At 41.8% G+C, this 22213-nt stretch overlaps 1 protein-coding gene across 1 annotated transcript in view; it reads right to left on the bottom strand.

The window, feature by feature from the left end:
* Positions 1–22213, bottom strand: part of LAMC1 (laminin subunit gamma 1) — a 126134-nt gene that overhangs the window by 14897 nt on the left and 89024 nt on the right. Inside the window, exons 12-19 of the mRNA XM_082612925.1 lie at positions 20027–20248; positions 19718–19906; positions 8209–8454; positions 7560–7713; positions 6812–6954; positions 5528–5706; positions 4029–4185; positions 577–782 (exon numbers count right to left, since the gene is read on the bottom strand). Coding sequence (XP_082469051.1) covers positions 577–782; positions 4029–4185; positions 5528–5706; positions 6812–6954; positions 7560–7713; positions 8209–8454; positions 19718–19906; positions 20027–20248 — 1496 coding nt within the window. The remainder of the gene's footprint in view (positions 1–576; positions 783–4028; positions 4186–5527; positions 5707–6811; positions 6955–7559; positions 7714–8208; positions 8455–19717; positions 19907–20026; positions 20249–22213) is intronic.

Raw genomic sequence — 22213 nt, forward strand, 5'->3', positions numbered from 1 at the left:
TAGTGTTATTTAGAGAAAGAACGTCTCTTCTTAATTTCAGAGATCTTCAGGTAACATCAGCATCCTTGATTGTGGATTATTATTTCTATTTTCAGCAGAGAATAAAGGAAGCTTAGGGACTTCCCTGGTGGCCCAGTGGTTAAGATTCCATGCTCCCAATGCAGGGGGCCTGGGTGCGATCCCTGGTTAGGAAACTAGATCCTGCATGCTGCCACTAAGAGCCCGCACGCTGCAACTAAAAGATCCCACGTGTGACAGCGAAGATCCTGCGTGCTGCAACTAAGACCTGGCAAAGCCAAATAAATAAATAAATATTTTTTTTTTTAAAAAAAGGAAGATTAAATTGCCTAGTGCCATAGAAGGAACAAAACTAGAGAAAGGACCCAGATGTCCTTTGGTTTGAATCCAGTTTGTGATAACTATTTCATGGCCACTATGAGCAATGTGGCTTTCTTGCTCCATGTTTGAAGACAAATAAAAAGATACAAGGAGTCAATTTAGCTGAAGAAGCATTCCACTACCAGTAGAAGCCAAGGGACTCCCTCAGCCCCACCTCAGACCTTCCCAGTCACTCACCACATTGGCAATGGCAACTTTTGCTTTCTCCAGTTCTCTGGATGCGATTTCAATCAACTGCTCTGTGCTTTCTACCCGGGCAAATGCTTGTTCAGCCAAGTTTCCAGTCTCTTCAATGGTATTCCGGATATTCTGTAAACGGCTAATTTGGCTGAATAAGGTGTTATTCACTCTCTGGAGGCGATCCATCAAATTTTGGTCGACATCTGCAATCACAGTGCAGAAGAAAGTCCATAAATTATCTGAAGCGGGGTTGGCGGGGGACACGTATCATCTCACGTGAAATCTGAGGCGCTGCTTATGCTTACTCTTCCAAACATAGCATCTTTCTGACAAGTTTCTCTAAGTCCACTGGCAGAGCTGGTCGGTCTTCACTGTGCCCAGCAGTAGCGCCACTGTTACATTCATCTACGGTCTCCAAGTGGGTTAACTGGAGATTAACACACTGTGTCTCTCCCACTTGACTATGAGTCCCTCATTCTTACTCAACACTGTATCCCCAGTCTTACACAGTGATTGGCAAAGAGAAGACACTCGAAAAATGTCTGCTGAAGGAAAGATTTTGATATTCCAGCACATGCAAGATTGAATCATAAAAATACAATGTTGTTAAAAGCACTACCAGCCCTGAGAGCTGGACATTTTTCTAAACTAGGAAAAAACTCGGTTCAAAACTGATGTTGAGGGACTTCCCTGGTGGCGCAATGGTTAAGAATCCGCCTGCCAAGGCAGGGGACACGGGTTCAAGCCCTGGTCCAGGAAGATCCCACATGCCGCAGAGCAACTAAGCCCGTGTGCCACAACTACTGAGCCTGCGCTCTAGAGCCCATGAGCCACAACTACCGAGCCCGCGCGCCACAACTACTGAAGCCCGCGTGCCTAGAGCCCGTGCTCCACAACAAGAGAAGCCACCGCAATGAGAAGCCCGTGCACGGCAACAAAGAGCAGCCCCTGCTCGCCGCAACTAGAGAAAGCCCATGCGCAGCAGTGAAGACCCAACACAGCCAAAAATAAATAAATAATAAGAATTCTTTCTGGGGAAAAAAACCAAAAAAACTGATGTTGAAATACGGCACGTTAAAACTATTTTGTATTTTAAACTAAATAGACTCTTGCTGCCGCCTCCCACTGCCTGGCACATCCATGTAATTTCTTTCAAATTGATCTCTGCTTTTGAAAAGTTCTTCAAATTGTTCTCTATTAATTATGCTCATTCAATTTAAACCTCATACCTGTGTCCTAATCAATCAATCAATATAAGCCCATGCAAAGATAATTGTGACGTTATTACAATTCTCACGTCATGAAGTTATATTATACTATACGGGAACCATTAAGTCAATCCTATTCAAAATTGACCAGTTCTTATTTCTGCATGGTGTTAGTGTTGGCATCTAAATTTTCCAAGGAATGTAAAAGAGATGAAGAGTCAAAGTTAAGATCAACAAAGATGAATACAGGTTTGGAAAAATAGCAACATACAAGCAGGGCCACCCAATCAATACACATGCAAAGCTGGTGGCCTGCAAAACATCGCATCCAACTATACAAAATGGCCCTGCGCGGATGATGACTTAAAACAATTCTTTGATAATCCAAAAATTTTAAAGAAAATACAAAATATAAAAACAAGCTGAAATCATAGAAAATCATTTAGATTTGGGAAGCGTAAGCATTGGCTTCATTGGCTAATGAAGTTATAGAAGCCCCTTCCCTTTAGAACTTCAAAAAGGTAACAGATACCGATCTCTCTGGCCAGTTCTTTACAGAAACAATCGTATCCCAAAAAGGGAACAAATAACCTAAGGGGATCACTTCAAAGCCCTCTAATTCCAAGTGTCCAATTGCAAGACCTAATTGCACCATATAATCTCCCTTCAAACTGCAGAATAAACACAGGTTTAACTACAAATGAACACTCAGGGAGAGTCTGAAAGGGTAAATCAGTTTGAAGATATTTTTATTCTTGGCTAGTTTGAACCTAAGTAGGAAAGGTCAGCCAGGAACTCCATGAATCAGGATTTAGTGGGAGTGGATTTTAACTCCAGCCTCACTGTGGTGCTCCCAAAGCTACCAGAAGCAGCCCGTTATGCTCCCCATCTTTCAGGTGGCTCAAGGGAAGGTATGGTGGCCATGGCTCCTATCCGAGCTTCTGTCCCACAGAATCACCGGCTTGGGCAGAGGAAAGCACGTAGCCAGAAAGAGACAGGTGTAACTGGGGCTGCGCCAAGGTGTGGAGCCTGGATGAGTGGCAGTGCTGGCTGACCTCCCCTACCTGCCCTGTGCCCATGCCCATGTGCTGGTGCTGCTGGCACCAGAGCTGCCTGCCACGCCCCACCTCTCAGGTTGGCTGATTGGCACTTAAGAATGATCGCCCCACGTTCAGTTCTTCAACGGATAGGGCAGGACGGATGCGAATTTGCTGTTACAAGAGAATACATTAATGAAAAAAAACGTGTGTCCAAATTTGAAAATGAACAGCCTAAAAAAACCACCATGGTTTATACAGAACAGGAAACATATAAATTCTTCTTAGTCTATGTTTAAGACTTAAAATGTAACAACAACTGAAACAAAACACATAAGTTTTTGACCTCTCATTTTATTTTTCAATTTCTATAAATTTACCTCATAGAACAATTTTTGGACTGTCCTAATAAAAATGAAACAAACTGGCCCAAACCAGATACATCCAATTTCTTCCTTCTCTACTTCAGTGATTTTATAAAATCTTAGGGACATTTACAACGAGAAATAAGCAATATATTTAGTTTTTGTTGACCCGTACTCTGACAAGAGGACTTCTCTAACTCCAGATGGAAACATCATCAATAGGGAAGTTGATCATTGTGGTCCCAGGTGTATCAATGTTAATGCACATTTACTATGAGTATCTGATGAGCATCTGTGTCTCAGTGATGGAAAACTCCAAAACAAAGTGACTTCAGCCCAGTGGTGAACACCTTGATAGAAGGATTTATAAAATGCTTGGATTTTAACATCTAACAGTTTTTGATGTGTTGGGAGAATTATTTCTGCTTAGTGTATCTTAAAACATTGACAGGTTCTTTTCTACATGTTTAAAAAATAAAATAATTCACATTCTAAACAGAGTTTAAAAATTGGTGGGCTTCCCTGGTGGCACGGTGGTTGAGAGTCTGCCTGCCGATGCGGGGGACACGGGTTCGTGCCCCGGTCCGGGAAGATCCCACATGCCACGGAGCGGCTGGGCCCGTGAGCCATGGCCGCTGAGCCTGCGCATCTGGAGCCTGTGCTCCGCAACGGGAGAGGCCACGGCAGTGAGAGGCCCGCGTACCGCAAAAAAAAAAAAAAAAAAAAAAAAAAAATTGAGAAAGAATTTTATAAAACCATACTACTTAACCTTGCATTAGGAGCTACATCTAAAGATGGACCATCTTACAGAAATTACCCACTTGTTTAATCGCGTGTACCTTTGACATCCTGGGCCTCACGAAGGAGGTCAGTCACCTCTCTCTCTGCTTCCTTTAGTCTATCCTCAAAGGCTTGATCCGTCACCATCTCATCCCCAGTTCCAAGGTTTGCAATGAGATTCTCTAATTCCTGGAGTTTTGCTCGATGATCAGCAACCTAAGCATAATGGAGGAAGAAAAGGGAAAGGTAGGGTGTACAGACATTCCTGAAGAACTCGACTGTACTTCCTGCAGGAACAATAATCAAAGGGGGTACTCTAGAACAGGGGTGCCCACCCCCAGGCTGTAGACCGGCAGCAGTCCGCGGCCTGCTCAGAACCGGGCCGCACAGCAAGAGGCGAGTGGCGGGCGAGCGAGCAAAGCTTCATCTGCTGCCCCCCATCACTCTCCACGGCCTCCATTACCACCTGCACCATCACCGCCCCCCGCACACCCTGTCCACGGAAAAGTTGTCTCCCACGAAACTGGTCCCTGGTGCCAAAAAGGTTGGGGACTGCTGCCCTATAAGTATGAAGGTCTATACACTTCATGTATGTATACTTTTAAGTAGATAACATGAGTAGTTTTTCCTCCTTTCTATGGCTTCAAAAGAAAAACTGGTTGATTCCTTTGACGTTAAACTCTACATGCTGATGATTCTCCAGTTCTGACCTCTCCCTTGTGTTTGAGATTACCTATCTGATATCCCCACTTGGCTCTCTGATAGGTATTCTCAACTTAATATCCAAAATTCTACCCTTGATTTTTTCTCTTAAATATGTATTCTCTGAGTCATCGCCATCTCAGTAAGTAATGCCTACAACTACCTTAAGCAAAAAACCCAAGATCCATCGCTGATTCTTCTCTTTCCCTAACCTTACCCTCTCTCATACCCTGCCCTGCCAAACACACATATAATATTTATCCAATTCAATCTAGGCTTCCCCCTTTTGCCCCACACCTAACCATCAATCTTCACACAGCAGAGTGCTGTTCTTAAAATATAAACTGGATTTCCCAGCTTAAAACTCATTAGTGCATTCCCACTGGATTTGGAATAAAATCTGAATTCCTTACTCTGGTCAACATGGTGCAACCTAAGCTGTCTCTACCAACCTTTCCAGTCTTATCACAAACCACTCCCTCCTCACTCAGCAGGCTCCAGACACTCTCCAGCTTTGAGGCCTTTGTACCCCACGTTCCCCCTGCCTGGAGCCTACCCACCACTTCTCCTTTGGTTTTCTCTTTCTTATCCTTAAGATCTCACCTTAAGTGAGTTTCCATAGAGGCTCTATATAAAGTAGTTCTCCCCAGTTATTCTCTGTTTGTATTCTTTCTTGCACTTATCTCAGTTAGTATTTCTTTAATTTTTATTATTTGTCTCCCAACTGGAACTTGAGTCTTTGAGAACAGGGACTGTGTCTATTTTGTTCACCATTTTTTCTCTAGAGCTTAGAGCATAGGAAGTGCCCATTCAACGTCTGCTGAATGAATGAACGCATGCACTGTTGACAGCTGACCTTATCCTTTACCAGCCGGTAACAAGCTGGACATTCCTGGCAGCCAGGCCAAGACCGATTGTAGAAATAGTTCTCTTCACACTGGTCACAGCGATTCCCCACAAAGCCTTCTTTGCATTCACAGAGACCATCATCTTTGCACTGGAGGGAAAGAGACCCCTCAGGATGACAGTCACAGGCTGCAGAATAAAGGGAGAAGGGTACATAATAAGGAAAAAAAGGAAGAGTGCATTTTCTTTTAACTCACATTGATATCAATAAGCCAACTGTATTATTATTATAATTAGATGCTTTGTGAAAAACAGGCCGATTTAGGAGAATTTATTTATTTATTTATTTATTTTTTTAAATTTTTTTTTTTATTAGTTTCTGCTTTATAACAAAGTGAATCAGTCATACATATACATCCGTTCCCATATCCCTTCCCTCATGCATCTCCCTCCCCGATTTAGGAGAATTTAAATGGTTAAGCCTGCTCAGCAGAGAAGCCAGACATTTTTAAAACAACAGTAAATTTTAAAGTGAGCATCTTTTGGAGGGGGCACATTTCATGTGACTGAATAATTATAGAAATTAGTCTATTATAGAAAGTGCCCTTTTTGTGCACTTCGAGAATTTATCTCTACCTTCATCTCTCCACTGTTTTTCTCTCACTAAGGAACTAGAAAACCCAAACGCTAATGCTTATTTTCCATTATTTTATAGTTTGTTTACTCATTTTGTTCTCTGAACGGAGTCAATGACTTATGCTACATTCCACAGGAGAAATGAAGGAATTCAGAAAGCAAAAACCCAAACTGTTCCGTGGCCTAATTCCAAGCAAGTGTTTATGCCAAGGAGCAGCAGATGTGGACATGTAACCGCACCAAAAGGGCCCCAAGGGTGGGAAGCAACTGAGCCAGTAAGTCAACAAACACGTTTGAGCAGAATCCCTCACTGTTTCATTTTCTGCACTAAGAAGGTGATCAATTAAAAAGTTTCATTAAGCACGGGGAAGGCTCGGTAACCAAAGGGTAATCATCTGGAAAAATTAAAGACTAGAAAAAGGAAGGATCAGAAACACTGTAATAGAAGACATAAATAGGGTGGTTGCAAAGAAACTAGAGAGACTTTCGGTCCTCTGAGTTTTAAAAAATGGATAATATTTCTTGAATAAAGCATCTATGATGATTTGGGCACAGTCCTGACTGTGAGCCGTGTGGCTACAGTGAGGCTGTCGAAGTCCTTTCTGGACTAACAGTTCTAACTGGAATGAGACGAGACTTTGCCACCAACGCCCCTTACGTTTACAGCCTTCAGGTCCAAACCCAAAGTGGTTGACCTCGCAGCGCTCGCAGTGCTGACCAGTGATGCCAGGCTGGCACTCACACTGGCCAGTGTGGATGTCACACTGTCCATTGGTGGAACCTAAAGCATGGCAGTCACACCTGAAAATGAACACATGACATTTCTCAGGTAAGAAAAACAGACTTTAAGCAAACCTTTCTTTTTTGTTCCTTTCAGCATAGGACTGATGTAATTTGTATTACAAAACAGAATGTTAAGGGCTATTATGACAGACATTAAGGGTTATTAAAACCTGAGGTTCAAGTAATTTTCATGAGTTCTATTCAGAACTTCTTTTTCTAACCTAACCCACACAAATACTTTTATTTCACGACTAAAACTACTACCCATGGCTCTCCAATCTGGCACCACATGGGCACTGAATAGGAGGTTTGAAAACAGGAATTCCCAGGCAACTGCAACCCTTGAAGGTCTAAGCATCTCTGAAAGGACCATATAATTTGTATTGTTAAAAAAATGTTGCTCAGGTGACACTGACACAGCTGGGGCCACTGCATTCCACTCTTTTCTCTCATTACTTAATTACATCTCTCCAGTATTGCCTCAAAAGGGTGCCTTGCCTATTTTAGGCACTCAAATAATTCCTGAACAAAGCCAAGCCAACTATGAACCATAACTTATAAAAATTCATCTCTGACAATAAAAAAGCAAAGGTCACTTGAACCAAAGGCAGCCGCCATCTTACCTCTCACAGCCCTGCCCGCTCTGCAGGCTGTAGAATCCAGGGTCACAAGCTCCACAGTCCCGGCCGGTCACATGAGGCAGACACTCACACTGCCCGGTCACAGGGTTACAGCTGCTCTGCTGCTTCACGGTCCCATAGGGGTTGCAGTCACAGGCTAAGGCAGGAAGACAGAGACAGCAAAAGATGCAAATCATCTGAGAGAAATACTAAAGTATAAACAACACAAATAGATTCTTCAGATTTGCGTTATCCAGTACAGTAGCCACTGGTCACCGGTGGCTACTGAGCACCTGAAATGTGGCTGGTATGAACTGAGATGTGCTGTCAGTGTGAAACACACACTGGACTTCGGAGACTTGGTGTGGAAAAGAACATACATCTCAAAAATTTTTTACTGATTACTTGTTGAGATGATAATACGTTAGATAGGTTACGTTAAATAAAATACAGTGTTAAATTAATTTCACCTGTTTCTCTTTACTGTACTGTGTCTACTAGAGAAATTTAAATCACATAAGTTGTTTGCACTATATTTCTATTGAACAATGCTGCATTCGACCAAACAACTGTAAATATCTAAAGAGACCATGCAATGATTCTCAGAACGAATGAATATAACTGTGACAGAATCTGGCCGATGGACGATTACCTTTGCACTTGTCTGCTGGATTGGGAGCCAGGGGATTTCCAAAAAATCCGTCTCTGCACCGGTCACAGTAGAAGCCAGCCGTGTTATAGATGCACTTCAAGCATTCTCCCGTCAAGCGATTGCAGTTTCCAACTGCATTGGGATCGATGTTGTCATTGCACTGGCACAGGCGACAAAGCCTCACAGGGCCGTTTCTACCCAGAGGGTCTCCAAAGTAGCCATCATCACAGAGCTCACATCTTTTACCTGTGCATGAGACAATGTGATGTTATGAAAGAAAAGGCCTTAGATGTTTCTAGTGCTACTGGTTACAAACAGTCTGGAGTAACCATCAGATGCAAGGCAACATGGGGCAGTGGACATGGCACCAGCCTAGAACAGAGGACCTGGGCTGCAGTCCTGGGACCTTGGACACATGTCCATCTCCTTATTAGAAAGACGCCACCTGTTGTGCCTCCTTTGCTTCAGTTGTTTGGAGGATCAACTGAAATCATGCACTAGGAGTGCTTTGTAAATGAGTCCAGCTCAGGTTTATTAACCTTTCCAGTCCCAGGGGCTGGTACATTCATCTACGTTTGTCTTTTCTGATAATATTGAGAAAAATGAAAGGTGACTCTTGATACCATACATTTCTTATACCACAGGGTGGGTAGGATCATTCTCTTAAAAAATAAAAGGCGTGTGCTAATCCTTGTTTGAGCTGGCACAGGAGAGAACTCGGAGATCATCATTTGCCACTCACTTCTATTACAACTAAGGGAACAGCCAGGTTGAGAAACTTGCCCACAACCAAACAGCTGATAGTAAAAGAGACAGAGGTAGAATTCAGGGCTCTTTCCTCTGTGTTAAACTCACTGCTCCTCATCCTTCTTTTTCCACTTTCCCACTATTATTGGCTCAAGTTGTGTTCTTGGTATCTTTGTAGCCAACTGGGCCTGAATTACCTAAACTTTTAGGAGAAGCAGAGGTTTCTTCATTTACTCATCCCACAAATACTAACTGAGCATCTACAGACACTGCTCGAGGTTATCAGGGTGATGTGGTGAACAGGGTGGATGAGGTCTCTGCTCTCACAAAGCTTATGCAGCAACTGAGGGAGACCAGTTCACAGACATATAAACAAGATCACTTCAGAGAGCGACACACATAAAAAAGTTAAAACAGAAACCATGACAGAGAGACAGGGTGAGGGCTACTTTATATTGGGTGGTTAGAGAAAAGCCTCTGTAAGAGGAGACATTTGGGATGACAATGGAAAGACACAAGAAACAAACCATGATAATATCCAAGAGAAGAATGTTCCAGAAAAGCAAGATAAGCGTGTGGAAGCAGTAAGAGACAACCATATAGGTCACAGTAAGGAAAATGGGTTTAAAGTACAGTGAGATGCTATTAGGGTTTTTTTTAAGTGATGAGATCTGATTTACATTTTAAAAGTATTATTCTGGCTACTCTATGGAGAATGGGTTGTAGGAGAGCAGAGTGAAGCATGGAGACAAATTAGGAGGCTATTTCAGGTGAGAGATGACAGCGGAGTAGACCAGGGTGGTGGCGGTTTAAGTGGTAAAGAGTGCTCAGATTTGAGAACCAGCAGCACCTGCTGACTGTCTGCTCCTAGGAAATGAAAGAGAAGAATCAAGGACAAGCCTCGGATTTTAGCTTAAGCATCTAGGTAGATGGTAGTGTTTTTACTGAGATGAACAAGACTGGGGAAGGAACAGGGTTAGGGTTGGAGAAAATCAAAGATCTAGCTTGAATTTGCTTAAATTTGACATTCCTTTAGCCATCTGATTCAAGATCACACCAGAAAATATTTGGCACATTCAAACTAGCGAGACTTGAGGAGAGACATTCACAGAAAGACAGACAGGACGAAAAGGCAGAGGGCTATGTACCAGCTGGAGGAACAAGATGAAACCCCAGAAAAACAACTAAATGAAATGGAGATAGGCAATCTCCCAGAAAAAGAATTCAGAATAATGATAGTGAAGATGATCCAGGACCTCGAAAAAGAATGGAGGCAAAGATCGAGAAGATGCAAGAAATGTTTAACAAAGATCTAGAATTAAAGAACAAACAAACAGATATGAACAATAACTGAAATGAAAAATACACTAGAAGGAATCAATGGCAGAATAACTGAGGCAGAAGAACAGATATGCGACCTGGAAGACAGAATGGTGGAATTCATTGCTGCGGAACAAAATAAAGAAAAGAGAATGAAAAGAAATGAAGACAGGCTAAGAGACCTCTGGGACAACATTCACATTATAGGGGTCCCAGAAGGAGAAGAGAAAGAGAAAGGACCCAAGAAAGTACTTGAAGAGATTATAGTCAAAAACTTCTCTAACATGGGAAAGGAAATAGCCACCCAAGTCCAGGAAGCGCAGAGAGTCCCACACAAGATAAACCCAAGGAGAAACACACCGAGACACATAGTAATCAAATTGGCAAAAATTAAAGACAAAGAAAAAATATTGAAAGCAGCAAGGGAAAAACGACAAATGACATACAAGGGAACTCCCATAAGGTTAACATTAACAGCTGATTTCTCAGCAGAAACTCTACAAGCCAGAAGGGAGTGGCATGATATACTTAAAGTGATGAAAGGGAAAAACCTACAACCAAGATTACTCTACCCAGCAAGGATCTCATTCAGATTCGATGGAGAAATCAAAAGCTTTATAAACAAGCAAAAGCTAAGAGAATTCAGAACCACCAAACCAGCTCTACAACAAATGCTAAAGGAACTTCTCTAAGTGGGAAACACAAAAGAAAAGGACCTACAAAAACAAACCCCCCAAAATTAAGAAAATGGTAATAGGAACATACATATCGATAACTACCTTAAACGTGAATGGATTAAATGTTCCAACCAAAAGACACACTCTCGCTGAATGGATACAAAAACAAGACCCATATATATGCTGTCTACAAGAGACCCACTTCAGACTTAGGGACACATACAGACTGAAAGTGAGGGGATGGAAAAAGATATTCCATGCAAATGCAAATCAAAAGAAAGCTGGAATTGCAATACTCATATCAGATAAAATAGACTTTAAAATAAAGAATGTTACAAGAGACAAGGAAGGATACTACGTAATGATCAAGGGATCAATCCAAGAAGATATAACAATTATAAATATATATGCACCCAACATAGGAGCACCTCAATACATAAGGCAACTGCTAACAGCTAAAGAGGAAATTGACAGTAACATAATAATAGTGGGGGACTTTAGCACCTCATTTACACCAATGGACAGATCTTCCAAACAGAAAATAAGGAAACACAAGCTTTAAATGACACAATAGACCAGACAGATTAATTGATATTTATAGGACATTCCATCCAAAAACAGCAGATTACACTTTCTTCTCAAGTGCGCACGGAACATTCTCCAGGACAGATCACATCTTGGGTCACAGATCAAGCCTCAGTAAATTTAAGAAAATTGAAATCATATCAAGCATCTTTTCTGACCACAACACTACGAGATTAGAAATGAATTACAGGGAAAAAAAAGTAAAAAACACACCACATGGAGGCTAAACAATACGTTACTAAATAACCAAGAGATCACTAAAGAAATCAAAGAGGAAATCAAAAAATGCCTAGAGACAAATGACAATGAAAACACGACAATCCAAAACCTCTGGGATGCATCAAAAGAAATTCTAAGAGGGAAGTTCAGAGCTATACAAGCCTACCTCAAGAAACAAGAAAAATCTCAAATAAACAATCTAACCTTACACCTAAAGGAACTAGACAAAGAAGAACAAACAAAACCCAAAGTTAGCACAGGGAAAGAAATCATAAAGATCAGAGCAGAAATAAATGAAATAGAAACAAGGAAAACAATAGCAAAGATCAATAAAACTAAAAGCTGGTTCTTTGAGAAGATAAACAAAATTGATAAACCATTAGCCAGACTCATCAAGAAAAAAAGGGAGAGGACTCAAATCAATAAAATTAGAAATGAAAAAGAAGAAGTTACAGCAGACACCGCAGAAATACAAAGCATCCTAAGAGACTACTACAAGCAACTCTATGCCAATAAAATGGACAACCTGGAAGAAATGGACAAATTCTTAGAAAGGTATAACCTTCCAAGACTGAACCAGGAAGAAATAGAAAATAAGAACAGACCAATCACAAGTAATGAAATTGAAACTGTGATTAAAAATCTTACAACAAACAAAAGCCCAGGACCAGATGGCTTCACAGGTGAACTGTATCAAACATTTAGAGAAGAGCTAACAGGCATCCTTCTCAAACTCTTCCAAAAGATTGCAGAGGGAGGAACACTCCCAAACTCATTCTATGAGGCCACCATCACCCTGATACCAAAACCAGACAAAGATAGTACAAAAAAAGAAAATTACAGACCAATATCACTGATGAATATAGATGCAAAAATCCTCAACAAAGTACTAGCAAACAGAATCCAACAACACATTAAAAGGATCATATACCATGATCAAGTGGGATTTCTCCCAGAGGTGCAAGGATTCTTCAATATATGCAAATCAATCAATGTGATACACCATATTAACAAACTGAAGAATAAAAACCATATGATCAACTCCATAGATGCAGAAAAAGCTTCTGACAAAATTCTACACCGATTTATGATAAAAACTCTCCAGAACATGGGAACAGAGGGAACCTACTTCAACATAGTAAAGGCCATATATGACAAACCCACAGCAAAAATCATTCTAAATGGTGAAAAACTGAAAGCATTTCCTCTAAGATCAGGAACAAGACAAGGATGTTCACTCTCACCACTATTATTCAACATAATTTTGGAATTCCTAGCCACGGCAATCAGAGAAGAAAAAGAAATAAAAGGAATCCAAACTGGAAAAGAAGAAGTAAAACTGTCAGTGTTTGCAGATGACATGATACTATACATAGAGAATCCTAAAGATGCCACCAGAAAACTACTAGAGCTAATCAATGAATCTGGTAAAGTTGCAGGATACAAAATTAATGCACAGAAATCGCTTGAATTCCTATACACTAATGATGAAAAATCTGAAAGAGAAATTAAGGAAACACTCCCGTTTACCACTGCAACAAAAAGAACAAAATACTTAGGAATAAAACTACCTAGGGAGACAAAAGACCTGTATGCAGAAAACTATAAGACACTGATGAAAGAAATTAAACATGATACCAACAGATAGAGAGATATACCACATTCTTGGACTGGAAAAATCAATATTGTGAAAATGAGTATACTACCCAAAGCAATCTACAGATTCAGTGCAATCCCTATCAACTACCAATGGCCTTTTTTACAGAACTAGGACAAAAAATCTTAAGATTTGTATGGAGACACAAAGGACCCCGAATAGCCAAAGTGGTCTTGAGGGAAAAAAACAGAGCTGGAGGAATCAGGCTCCCTGACTTCAGACTATACTACAAAGCTACAGTAATCAAGACAATATGGTACTGGCACAAAAACAGAAATATAGATAAATGGAACAGGATAGAAAGCCCAGAGATAAACCCACGCACCTATGGTCAACTAATCTATGACAAAGGAGACAAGGATATACAGTGGAGAAAAGACAGTTTCTTCAATAAGTGGTGCTGGGAAAACTGGACAGCTACATGTAAAAGAATGAAATTAGAACACTCCCTAACACCATACACAAAAATAAACTCAAAATGGATTCGAGACCTAAATGTAAGACCAGGCACTGTAAAACTCTTAGAGGAAAACATAGGAAGAACATTCTTTGACATAAATCACAGCAAGATCTTTTTTGATCTACCTCCTAGAATAGTGGAAATAAAAAAAAATAAACACAAAAATAAACAAATAGGACCTAATGAAACTTAAAAGCTTTTGCACAGCAAAGGAAACGATAAACAAGATGAAAAGACAACCCTCAGAATGGGAGAAAATATTTACAAATGAATCATCGGACAAAGGATTAATCTCCAAAATATATAAACAGTTCATGCAGCTCAGTATTAAAAAAACAAACAACCCAATCCAAAAATAGGCAGAGCACCTAAATAGACATTTCTCCATAGAAAACATACAGATGGCCAAGAAGCACATGAAAAGCTGTTCAACATCACTAATTATTAGAGAAATGCAAATCAAAACTACAATGAGGTATCACCTCACACCAGTTAGAATGGGCATCATGAGAAAATCTGCAAACAACAGATGTTGGAGAGGGTGTGGAGAAAAGGGAACCCTCTTGCACTGCTGGTGGGAATGTAAATTGATACAGCCACTATGGAGAACAGTATGGAGGTTTCTTAAAAAACTGAAAATAAAACTACCATATGACCTAGCAATCCCACTACCGGGCATAGACCCAGAGAAAACCATAATTCAAAAAGACACATGGTGGGGGCTTCCCTGGTGGCACAGTGGTTGAGAGTCCGCCTGCCGATGCAGGGGACACAGGTTCGTGCCCCGGTCCGGGAAGATCCCACATGCCGGGGAGCAGCTAGGCCCGTGAGCCATGGCCGCTGAGCCTACGCGTCTGGAGCCTGTGCTCCGCAACAGGAGAGGCCACAACAATGAGAGGCCCGCGTACCACAAAAAAAAAAAAAAAAAAAAAAGACACATGCACCCCAATGTTCACTGCAGCACTATTTACAATAGCCAGGTCATAGAAGCAACCTAAATGCCCATCGACAGATGAATGGATAAAGAAGATGTGGTACATATATACAATGGAATACTACTCAGCCATAAAAAGGAATGAAATTGGGTCATTTGTAGAGACATGGATGCATCTAGAGACTGTCATACAGAGTGAAGGAAGTCAGGAATAGAAAAACAAATATCATATATTAATGCACATACGTGGAACCTAGAAAATGGTACAGATGATCCGGTTTGCAGAGCAGAAGCTGAGACACAGATGTAGAGAACAAACATATGGACACCAAGGGGGGAAAGCGATGGGGGGGCGTGGTGGTGGTGGTGGTGTGATGAATTGGGAGATTGGGACTGACATGTATACACTGATGTGTATAAAATGGATGACTAATAAGAAAATAAATAAATAAACATAAAAAAACAAAAAAATTGAAAATTATATCCCTATTAATATTTAGTTTAATTTCCTTATATCAAACTATTCTTTTTTGAGAAATGGTAGGGAACTCTGACTAAAATGTTTATATACAGCACCATCCTATGCAGTGTCACACAGTGGAGAGCATTTTTTCAAGAATAATTTTCCAGTGTTTAAAAATTCATGGGATATTAGTATATTAAGAAATTAGAACATGATAAAAATGGTATTTCAAAACATCAAAGAAAAGACAGATAATTGAAAACAAAATAAAAGACTTGAAGAGAGTTAATAAAATATACTATCCATAGAAGGAAGGGGATAGTGTTGAGAAACCACAAGTAGAGCATAGCACCTGGGATAGTAACTGCAAGGCTCCAGAACCTTGGCCTCAGAGGGTGGGTGGAGGGAGCAATTACCAGAACCTAATAGTTTCTAACTTTCTTAGAAAGGGCTGTTTGGAGAAGGTCACCTGCCAAGAGCTGGTAACTTTGATTAAGGCCACCAAACCACAAGGACCCTACAGAGAGGGGGCCTTGGAATACATACTCTGCCCTCACTCTCCTTCCTCTCTCTCTGATCTCCTATGTGCTTCCCACCACCTGCACTCAAATGGAGGTGGCCATGCGATGTAGTACATGCGGGTCTCATCGGGGTGGAGAAGGATGAAGAATGGATATGGAGGGGCAGATGGAAGGCTTCCAGCCCACCATCCAAGTGGACACAGCAAGTAGGTAGCTGGTACTCAAGAGAGCGAGGTCAGGGCTGAAGACATGGATTTTGCAGTTGTAGGCACGGAGGGGCTTTTGAAGCCAAAAGATGAGACTTGCTCACCTAAGGAGAGAATATAGATAAAGCTGACATGAAAGCCCTAGGTTGAGAAACAGAAGTGATCAAAGGAGACCCAAGAGAAGAGAAGAAAAGGAGAAGAAAACCAAGGTGAGGGAAGTGTCACAAAAAGCAACAGGAGAAAATGTGTGGAGCAAAGTGAGTAGTGAACAGTGTCCAGTGCTGATGAGAGACCAGGTCAGATAAGGACTGAAAACTGACCACTGCCTCTGGCAAACAGAGACCACTGATGAGGTAACAGAAAATGTGGCTGGGGGAGGAGCAGGACACGAAGAAACAGGACGTTAAGAGAGGACAGGAAGCCAGGGGCCCTTCTTGCCTCTGAGGCAAATACTCAATAGTTTCCACACCCGCACCCAAGATCCTTCTCCACATTAGGATTAAGACACCATTTCAGTTCTGCTTTTTCATCGGGTAGTTTAGCTAGTCTAGATACGATCCATATTTAAAATGTCTTAAAAACTGTTCTGAATAAAACTCAATTAAAAAATCTGCTAGAAAACTTAAAACAGAGCTACGTGATAGCCCATGAAAAGCTCTCATTGCAAAATATCTTCCACAGCTACAGCTAGTCTACCCCTCTGTCTCAGAGTCTAGGATGTAGGTTCAAGTCCAGCCAGTACTACTTATATGACTTCGGGCAAATTATAGACTTCTCTTAGTCTTGGTTTTCCTTATTATCCCTCCCACACTGGGAGTGGTGTCTTCCTTTCTTCTCCTTGAGCACTCTTGTGTGTGTTCCTTTATCTGAACTAACCACACTGTATTAAAATGATCTGTGCTTTGCTCCACACTTTTAGACCCTGAAGATTAGGGACCCTCCTTTATTCATCTTCATGTTCCAAAGCCATGCACTGAAAAAATTTTGTTGAAAAAATGATTATTATTTTTAATTTACCTGAAAAGATTGTTTAAAGTATTAAATTAAATGCAGAAGCATCTCACACGTGAAGATTTCAGTGACTACCAGCAGTTATTCATATTCTTCAACCATTTTCTAAATGAGGAACATCTTACTTTGTATCTGCAACCTCTATTCATTTATTCAATAAATACTTGCATTCATTCAACAAACACATGTGCCAAACACTATTCTGGGTGTTAGGGACACAAAAGTGAATTAAACAGACAAAAGTTCCTGCTCTCAAGGAGCTTAAACTGGGGGTGGAGGGGGAAGACAGGCAATCAACAAATGAATACACATAAAAATATCAGGTGGCTAAAAAGTGCTATGAAAAGAAGTAAAGCAGGATATAGGAAGATAAAGAGTAATGGATGGCATTGGACTTCCCTGGTGGCTCAGTGGTTAAGAATCCACCTGCCAATGCAGGGGACACGGGTTTGATCCCTGGACCGGGAAGATCCCACGTGCTGCAGAGCAACTAAGCCCGTGCGCCACAATTACTGAGCCTGTGCTCTAGAGCCCGTGAGCCACAACTACTGAAGCCCACGCGCCCTTAGAGCCCACATGCTGCAACTACTGAAGCCCACGCACCTAGAACCCGTGCTCCACAAGAAGAGAAGCCACCGAAATGAGAAGCCCGCGCACCGCAACTAGAGAAAGCCTGCACGCAGCGAAGACCCAACACAGCCAAAAAAAAAAAAAAAAAAAGACTGATGGCATTACTTTTCACGGGGTCTGTGCTGTTTTCATGCAGACTTCCACATCCTAATTAACATCCTCAAGAACTGCTATAGATCATTTCCTTCAATCCAGGTGATAGCTAACGAAACAAATACAGCTGACCCTTGAGCAATGCGGGGGTGGACTGATCCCTCTGCACAGTCAGAAATCCTTATACAACTTATAGTCAGCCAGCCCCCACCTTCTGCGGCTCCTCTGAATTTGCAATTCCACATCCATGGATTCAACCAACTGTGGATTGTAGTACTGTAGTATTTACTATTGAACAAATCTCATACAAGTGGACCCATTCAGTTCAAACCTGTGTTGTTCAAGGGTCAACTGTATATTTCACAAATGTTCTGTGAGAAGCACTTGATTAGTGACTAATATGTGTATAACATTTTCTAAAATCTCCTGTATGATACTCCATCTCTCTATAAGCATCCCGAATAATTTTACTTCACCATTTGTACTATTTAGTATAGATATGAGAACGACTCCACAATGCCTAACTGTTTAGTTTGCTGTCCAGTGAAACAACAATCAGTAGGGGGATCTCTTATCAAAATGCTCTATTAAGTCCTTCTGAGAGTAGACACTGCACGAGGGATACTTACTATACTCTGTGGTAGCAGAGTAAAGGGTCCTAAGAACCTGGGTACAGCAAGGAGGGTTCACTGAGGAAAACCATCCTGGGCAAGTGACGTTTCAGCTCAACCCACAGAACAGACAGGAGTTGGCTAAGAAAAGTGAGTCGGGTAAGCACTCTAAAGAAAGAGAACAGCACGTGGCAGGCCAGAGTCGGGCACACCTGAGCCCAGGAGGGCTGGAGCAGAGAGTACAAGTGCAGCGGTGGGTGGTGGGGAATGAGGCTGGAGAAGTCTATCTCTAAGAGACTTTGTTGGGCCACTGTTTTCTTAAAAAAAAAGGGAGAAAAGAGTCAAAAATATGAAATTCGACACTAACTTCTACTCCTTATTTTTTCAACTACCTTAAGCAAATGATTGGCTCTCCCTGTGTGGCACTTCCCTTGTGCTCAATGTGCGGTCAGGGGAGAAGTGGAAGGAAGGTGGAGTGTTTTCATGTTTCCCAATGATTAAAGAATGTTTTGATGAGACATGAGAGATACAGATTATGAGCTCAGTGTTTTGGTTTTTCTACTTATGTTCATGCTCTCTAGCAATATCTTTTGAACAAAGAGCTTGTAATGGAGTCAAAGTCTGTATCAGAAGCCTGGTCAGAACCTCTCCATTACGTGGAGGCTAAAGTCAGTGGAAGAAAGGGGAACGGGCAACAGTGAGGCCCCGTCTCCTCTGTCAATCAGCACAGGCAACTCCTTGAGTAGCTAGGAAAGATCTAGTTTTATGTTCTTATCAGAAAGAAAGAAGCTCAGAGAATGGGAACAGAGGTCTTATCCAAAGCTCTACAAATATTTTTTTCCCCAACTAAATGCAATGGGCACTGATACACTGAAAGGACTATTTAGGTAAAGAATTTAAAGAATTTTAAAATTACCACTTTACACCAAGAATCCCAGGGCAGCCTCACAAACTAAAAATCAAGTTTTGATTCGCATCTTGTAAGGGAGAGTATGTTGTAGTGATCATCATCTTTGGAGCCAGAGTGCCTGGGTTGAAATTCCAGCTGCTCCAATGACTAGCCATGTAGCCTTGGACATGTAACTTAACGCCTCTGTGCCTCAGTTTCCTTAGCTGTAACCTGAGGATAATGCAAGAAGCTATCTCAGAGGGTTGTGAGGATTAATGAGGCAGTTCACGTTAAAGTGCTCAGAAAAGCACCCGGCCAGAAATATGTTAGCTATTATTAGTATCTGGTATGCATTTTACAAATCCATAATAAACCTGTTTCCTACAAAACTTTTGCCTAAGCTAATCATGGAACCAAACAAGCAAGTCCAAAAGCCTCCCAAGCCCTTCTCCCCGAGGTGCGTCTATGGATATAGGGCAGACTTACCCGTGGTGCCAGTACGACAGCTGGTGCACACCACCTCCTGTGTCTTAGGGACGACAGCACAACTGGAGCCCCCAGGACACGGACAGGGCTGGCAATCAGAGGAGGTGCCCACGGTGGAATCTCCATAGTACCCGTCACTACATTTCTCACAGTGGGGGCCGGCTGTATTCTCTCTGCAGTTACAAACACCTATTTGGAGAGCAGGTGCGAGAAAACAGGCGAGTGTATAAGCAAATAAGACAATGAGCATTTCCAACCACCTGCGAAAGAGCATTTAGGTCTAGCAGCCCCCAAAGGTCATCTTCTCACCTGTCTCAGGGTCACAGGTCTCACTGTGCCCATTGCAGGTACAAAGCACACATGGACTGTACGGTCCAAGACTCGGAGTTTCTCTTCTGTAACCTGAGAGGCACATCTCACAAAACTGCCCTCCGTATCCCACAGGACAGGTGCAGGACTCCACCCAAGTTGCAGGGACCCCAGGCCCCGGACGAGCGCTTGCCAGGGTGACATCATCCAAATATCCAGCACCTGTGTATGATGGGAAGAAGAGGATCACTGAACTGGCTTTCGGATTCCAAAACTTCTTGCGAAGTCAATAATGCTAAAGGGTAACCACATCCAAAATTTCAGAGACAATCAACCATCAGTTTAATTCATCTGTTGGCGAAGATAACCAGAAAATAGCATTTAGAACAATTATGTGCTACCTGGTGCTAAGTATCTGGAATGGTGGTAAAGCAAACTTCATTTTTTAAACACACACACACACACACACACACACACACACACACACACAATTTGTTGGATTTTACAGTTCTCCCAATCACCAATGTGAAAAATGAAAAGCACTGGGCAATAATCTGGGGCAAGAAAAGATAAAAGGAAGAATGTGGAAATAATAAGAGTTTAAGGCTACAGCCATTAAGCCGTGTTTTTGTTCTTTTCCCACAAAATCAGGCACTGATCGTAGAGTTCAAGGATAAGAAAGGAGGGAAAGCACCTGTCGACAAGTACCACTCAAATTATATTTTTTGCCCTGCATAAAACAGAAAAAATAAGTAAACAAGTTCTAATAATCAGGGCTACTTTGACAAATATGTAATTATTCCAAAGCTGTTATGCCGTACATCATAATGCTTTCCCATTTCCAGAAGAAAGTAAAAATAGAGGAAGCCTTATATTGGCTTAGCCCAGTGGTTCATCCAACCTAACAGTACACATGACAGACTCAGCAGGAACATCCTATGGAAGACGCAGGTTTTGATTGTATCATATTTCCCTTTAATTTCCATTCCACTCCTGTCTCTTGCACTCTTATCTTTCAAGTGTATTTCCCCATGTTATGAAATATCACTTGCTGTTTATATAATTCTTAGAAACTGATGATCTGAGGCTGAAGGACAGCTCTTCTATTTCTGCCTTGAATTTAGCTAACTTTTACTACATTTATGGGTTTTTTCAACATTAGATCATGAGAGACATCTCCACTGTTAATGTGCTTCCAACTCCAAACATTCTTAAGCCTCCCCATCCTAAAAGTACTCTTTCTTCGTTCGATCTGTCCCTACTCCCAAATTAGAGTCCAGTCACTCTCTTTTCCTTCCCTCACAGCAGAACTTCTTAAAAGAATAATCTGTATTTTACTTCTTCACCTTTGAATTTACTTAATTTGTGATTTAATTTACTTAATTAAATCACTGCAATCTAACTTCAGTTTCAACACTTTTTTTTTTTTTTTTTTTTTTTTTGCGGTACGCGGGCCTCTCACTGCTGTGGCCTCTCCCATTGCGGAGCACAGGCTCCGGACGCACAGGCTCAGTGGCCATGGCTCATGGGCCCAGCCGCTCTGTGGCACATGGGATCTTCCCGGACCGGGGCACGAACCCGTGTCCCCCGCATCGGCAGGCAGACTCTCAACCACCGTGCCACCAGGGAAGCCCAACACTTCTTAAAAAAACAAACAAACAAAAACCCTCACCAATGATTCTTCAGTTACCCAATACCAAAATCCAATTGTACTATCTTCCTAAACCTGTTAATTGTTCCTCTTCCTTAAAATTCTTTTTCTCTCAAGTCTCAGGTCATGGTCCTTAAATAACTATGTTTCCAGGATTGCATCTTCTTTTCTCTTTCTATATTTTTTTGTTACATTTCCAAGTTTAAAAATGATTACCCAGGGTTTCCCTGGTGGCGCAGTGGTTGGGAGTCCGCCTGCCGATGTGGGGGACACGGGTTCGTGCCCCGGTCCAGGAGGCTCCCACATGCCGCGGAGCAGCTGGGCCCGTGGGCCATGGCCGCTGGGCCTGCGCTTCCGAAGCCTGTGCTCTGCGGCGGGAGAGGCCACAGCGGTGAGAGGCCCGCGTACCGCAAAAAAAAAAAAAAAAGATTACCCATACGTTGACAACCCTTCGATTTTAGATCACCCGTCTCAACTTCTTCGTAAGCCCCATCCATATTTCGAACTACTTATAAGACATTTTCATCTGGATATTC

The sequence above is a fragment of the Mesoplodon mirus genome, assembly GCF_964341445.2.
Source record: "Mesoplodon mirus genome assembly, chromosome: 3".
In the NCBI taxonomy this organism is placed as follows: domain Eukaryota; kingdom Metazoa; phylum Chordata; class Mammalia; order Artiodactyla; family Ziphiidae; genus Mesoplodon; species Mesoplodon mirus.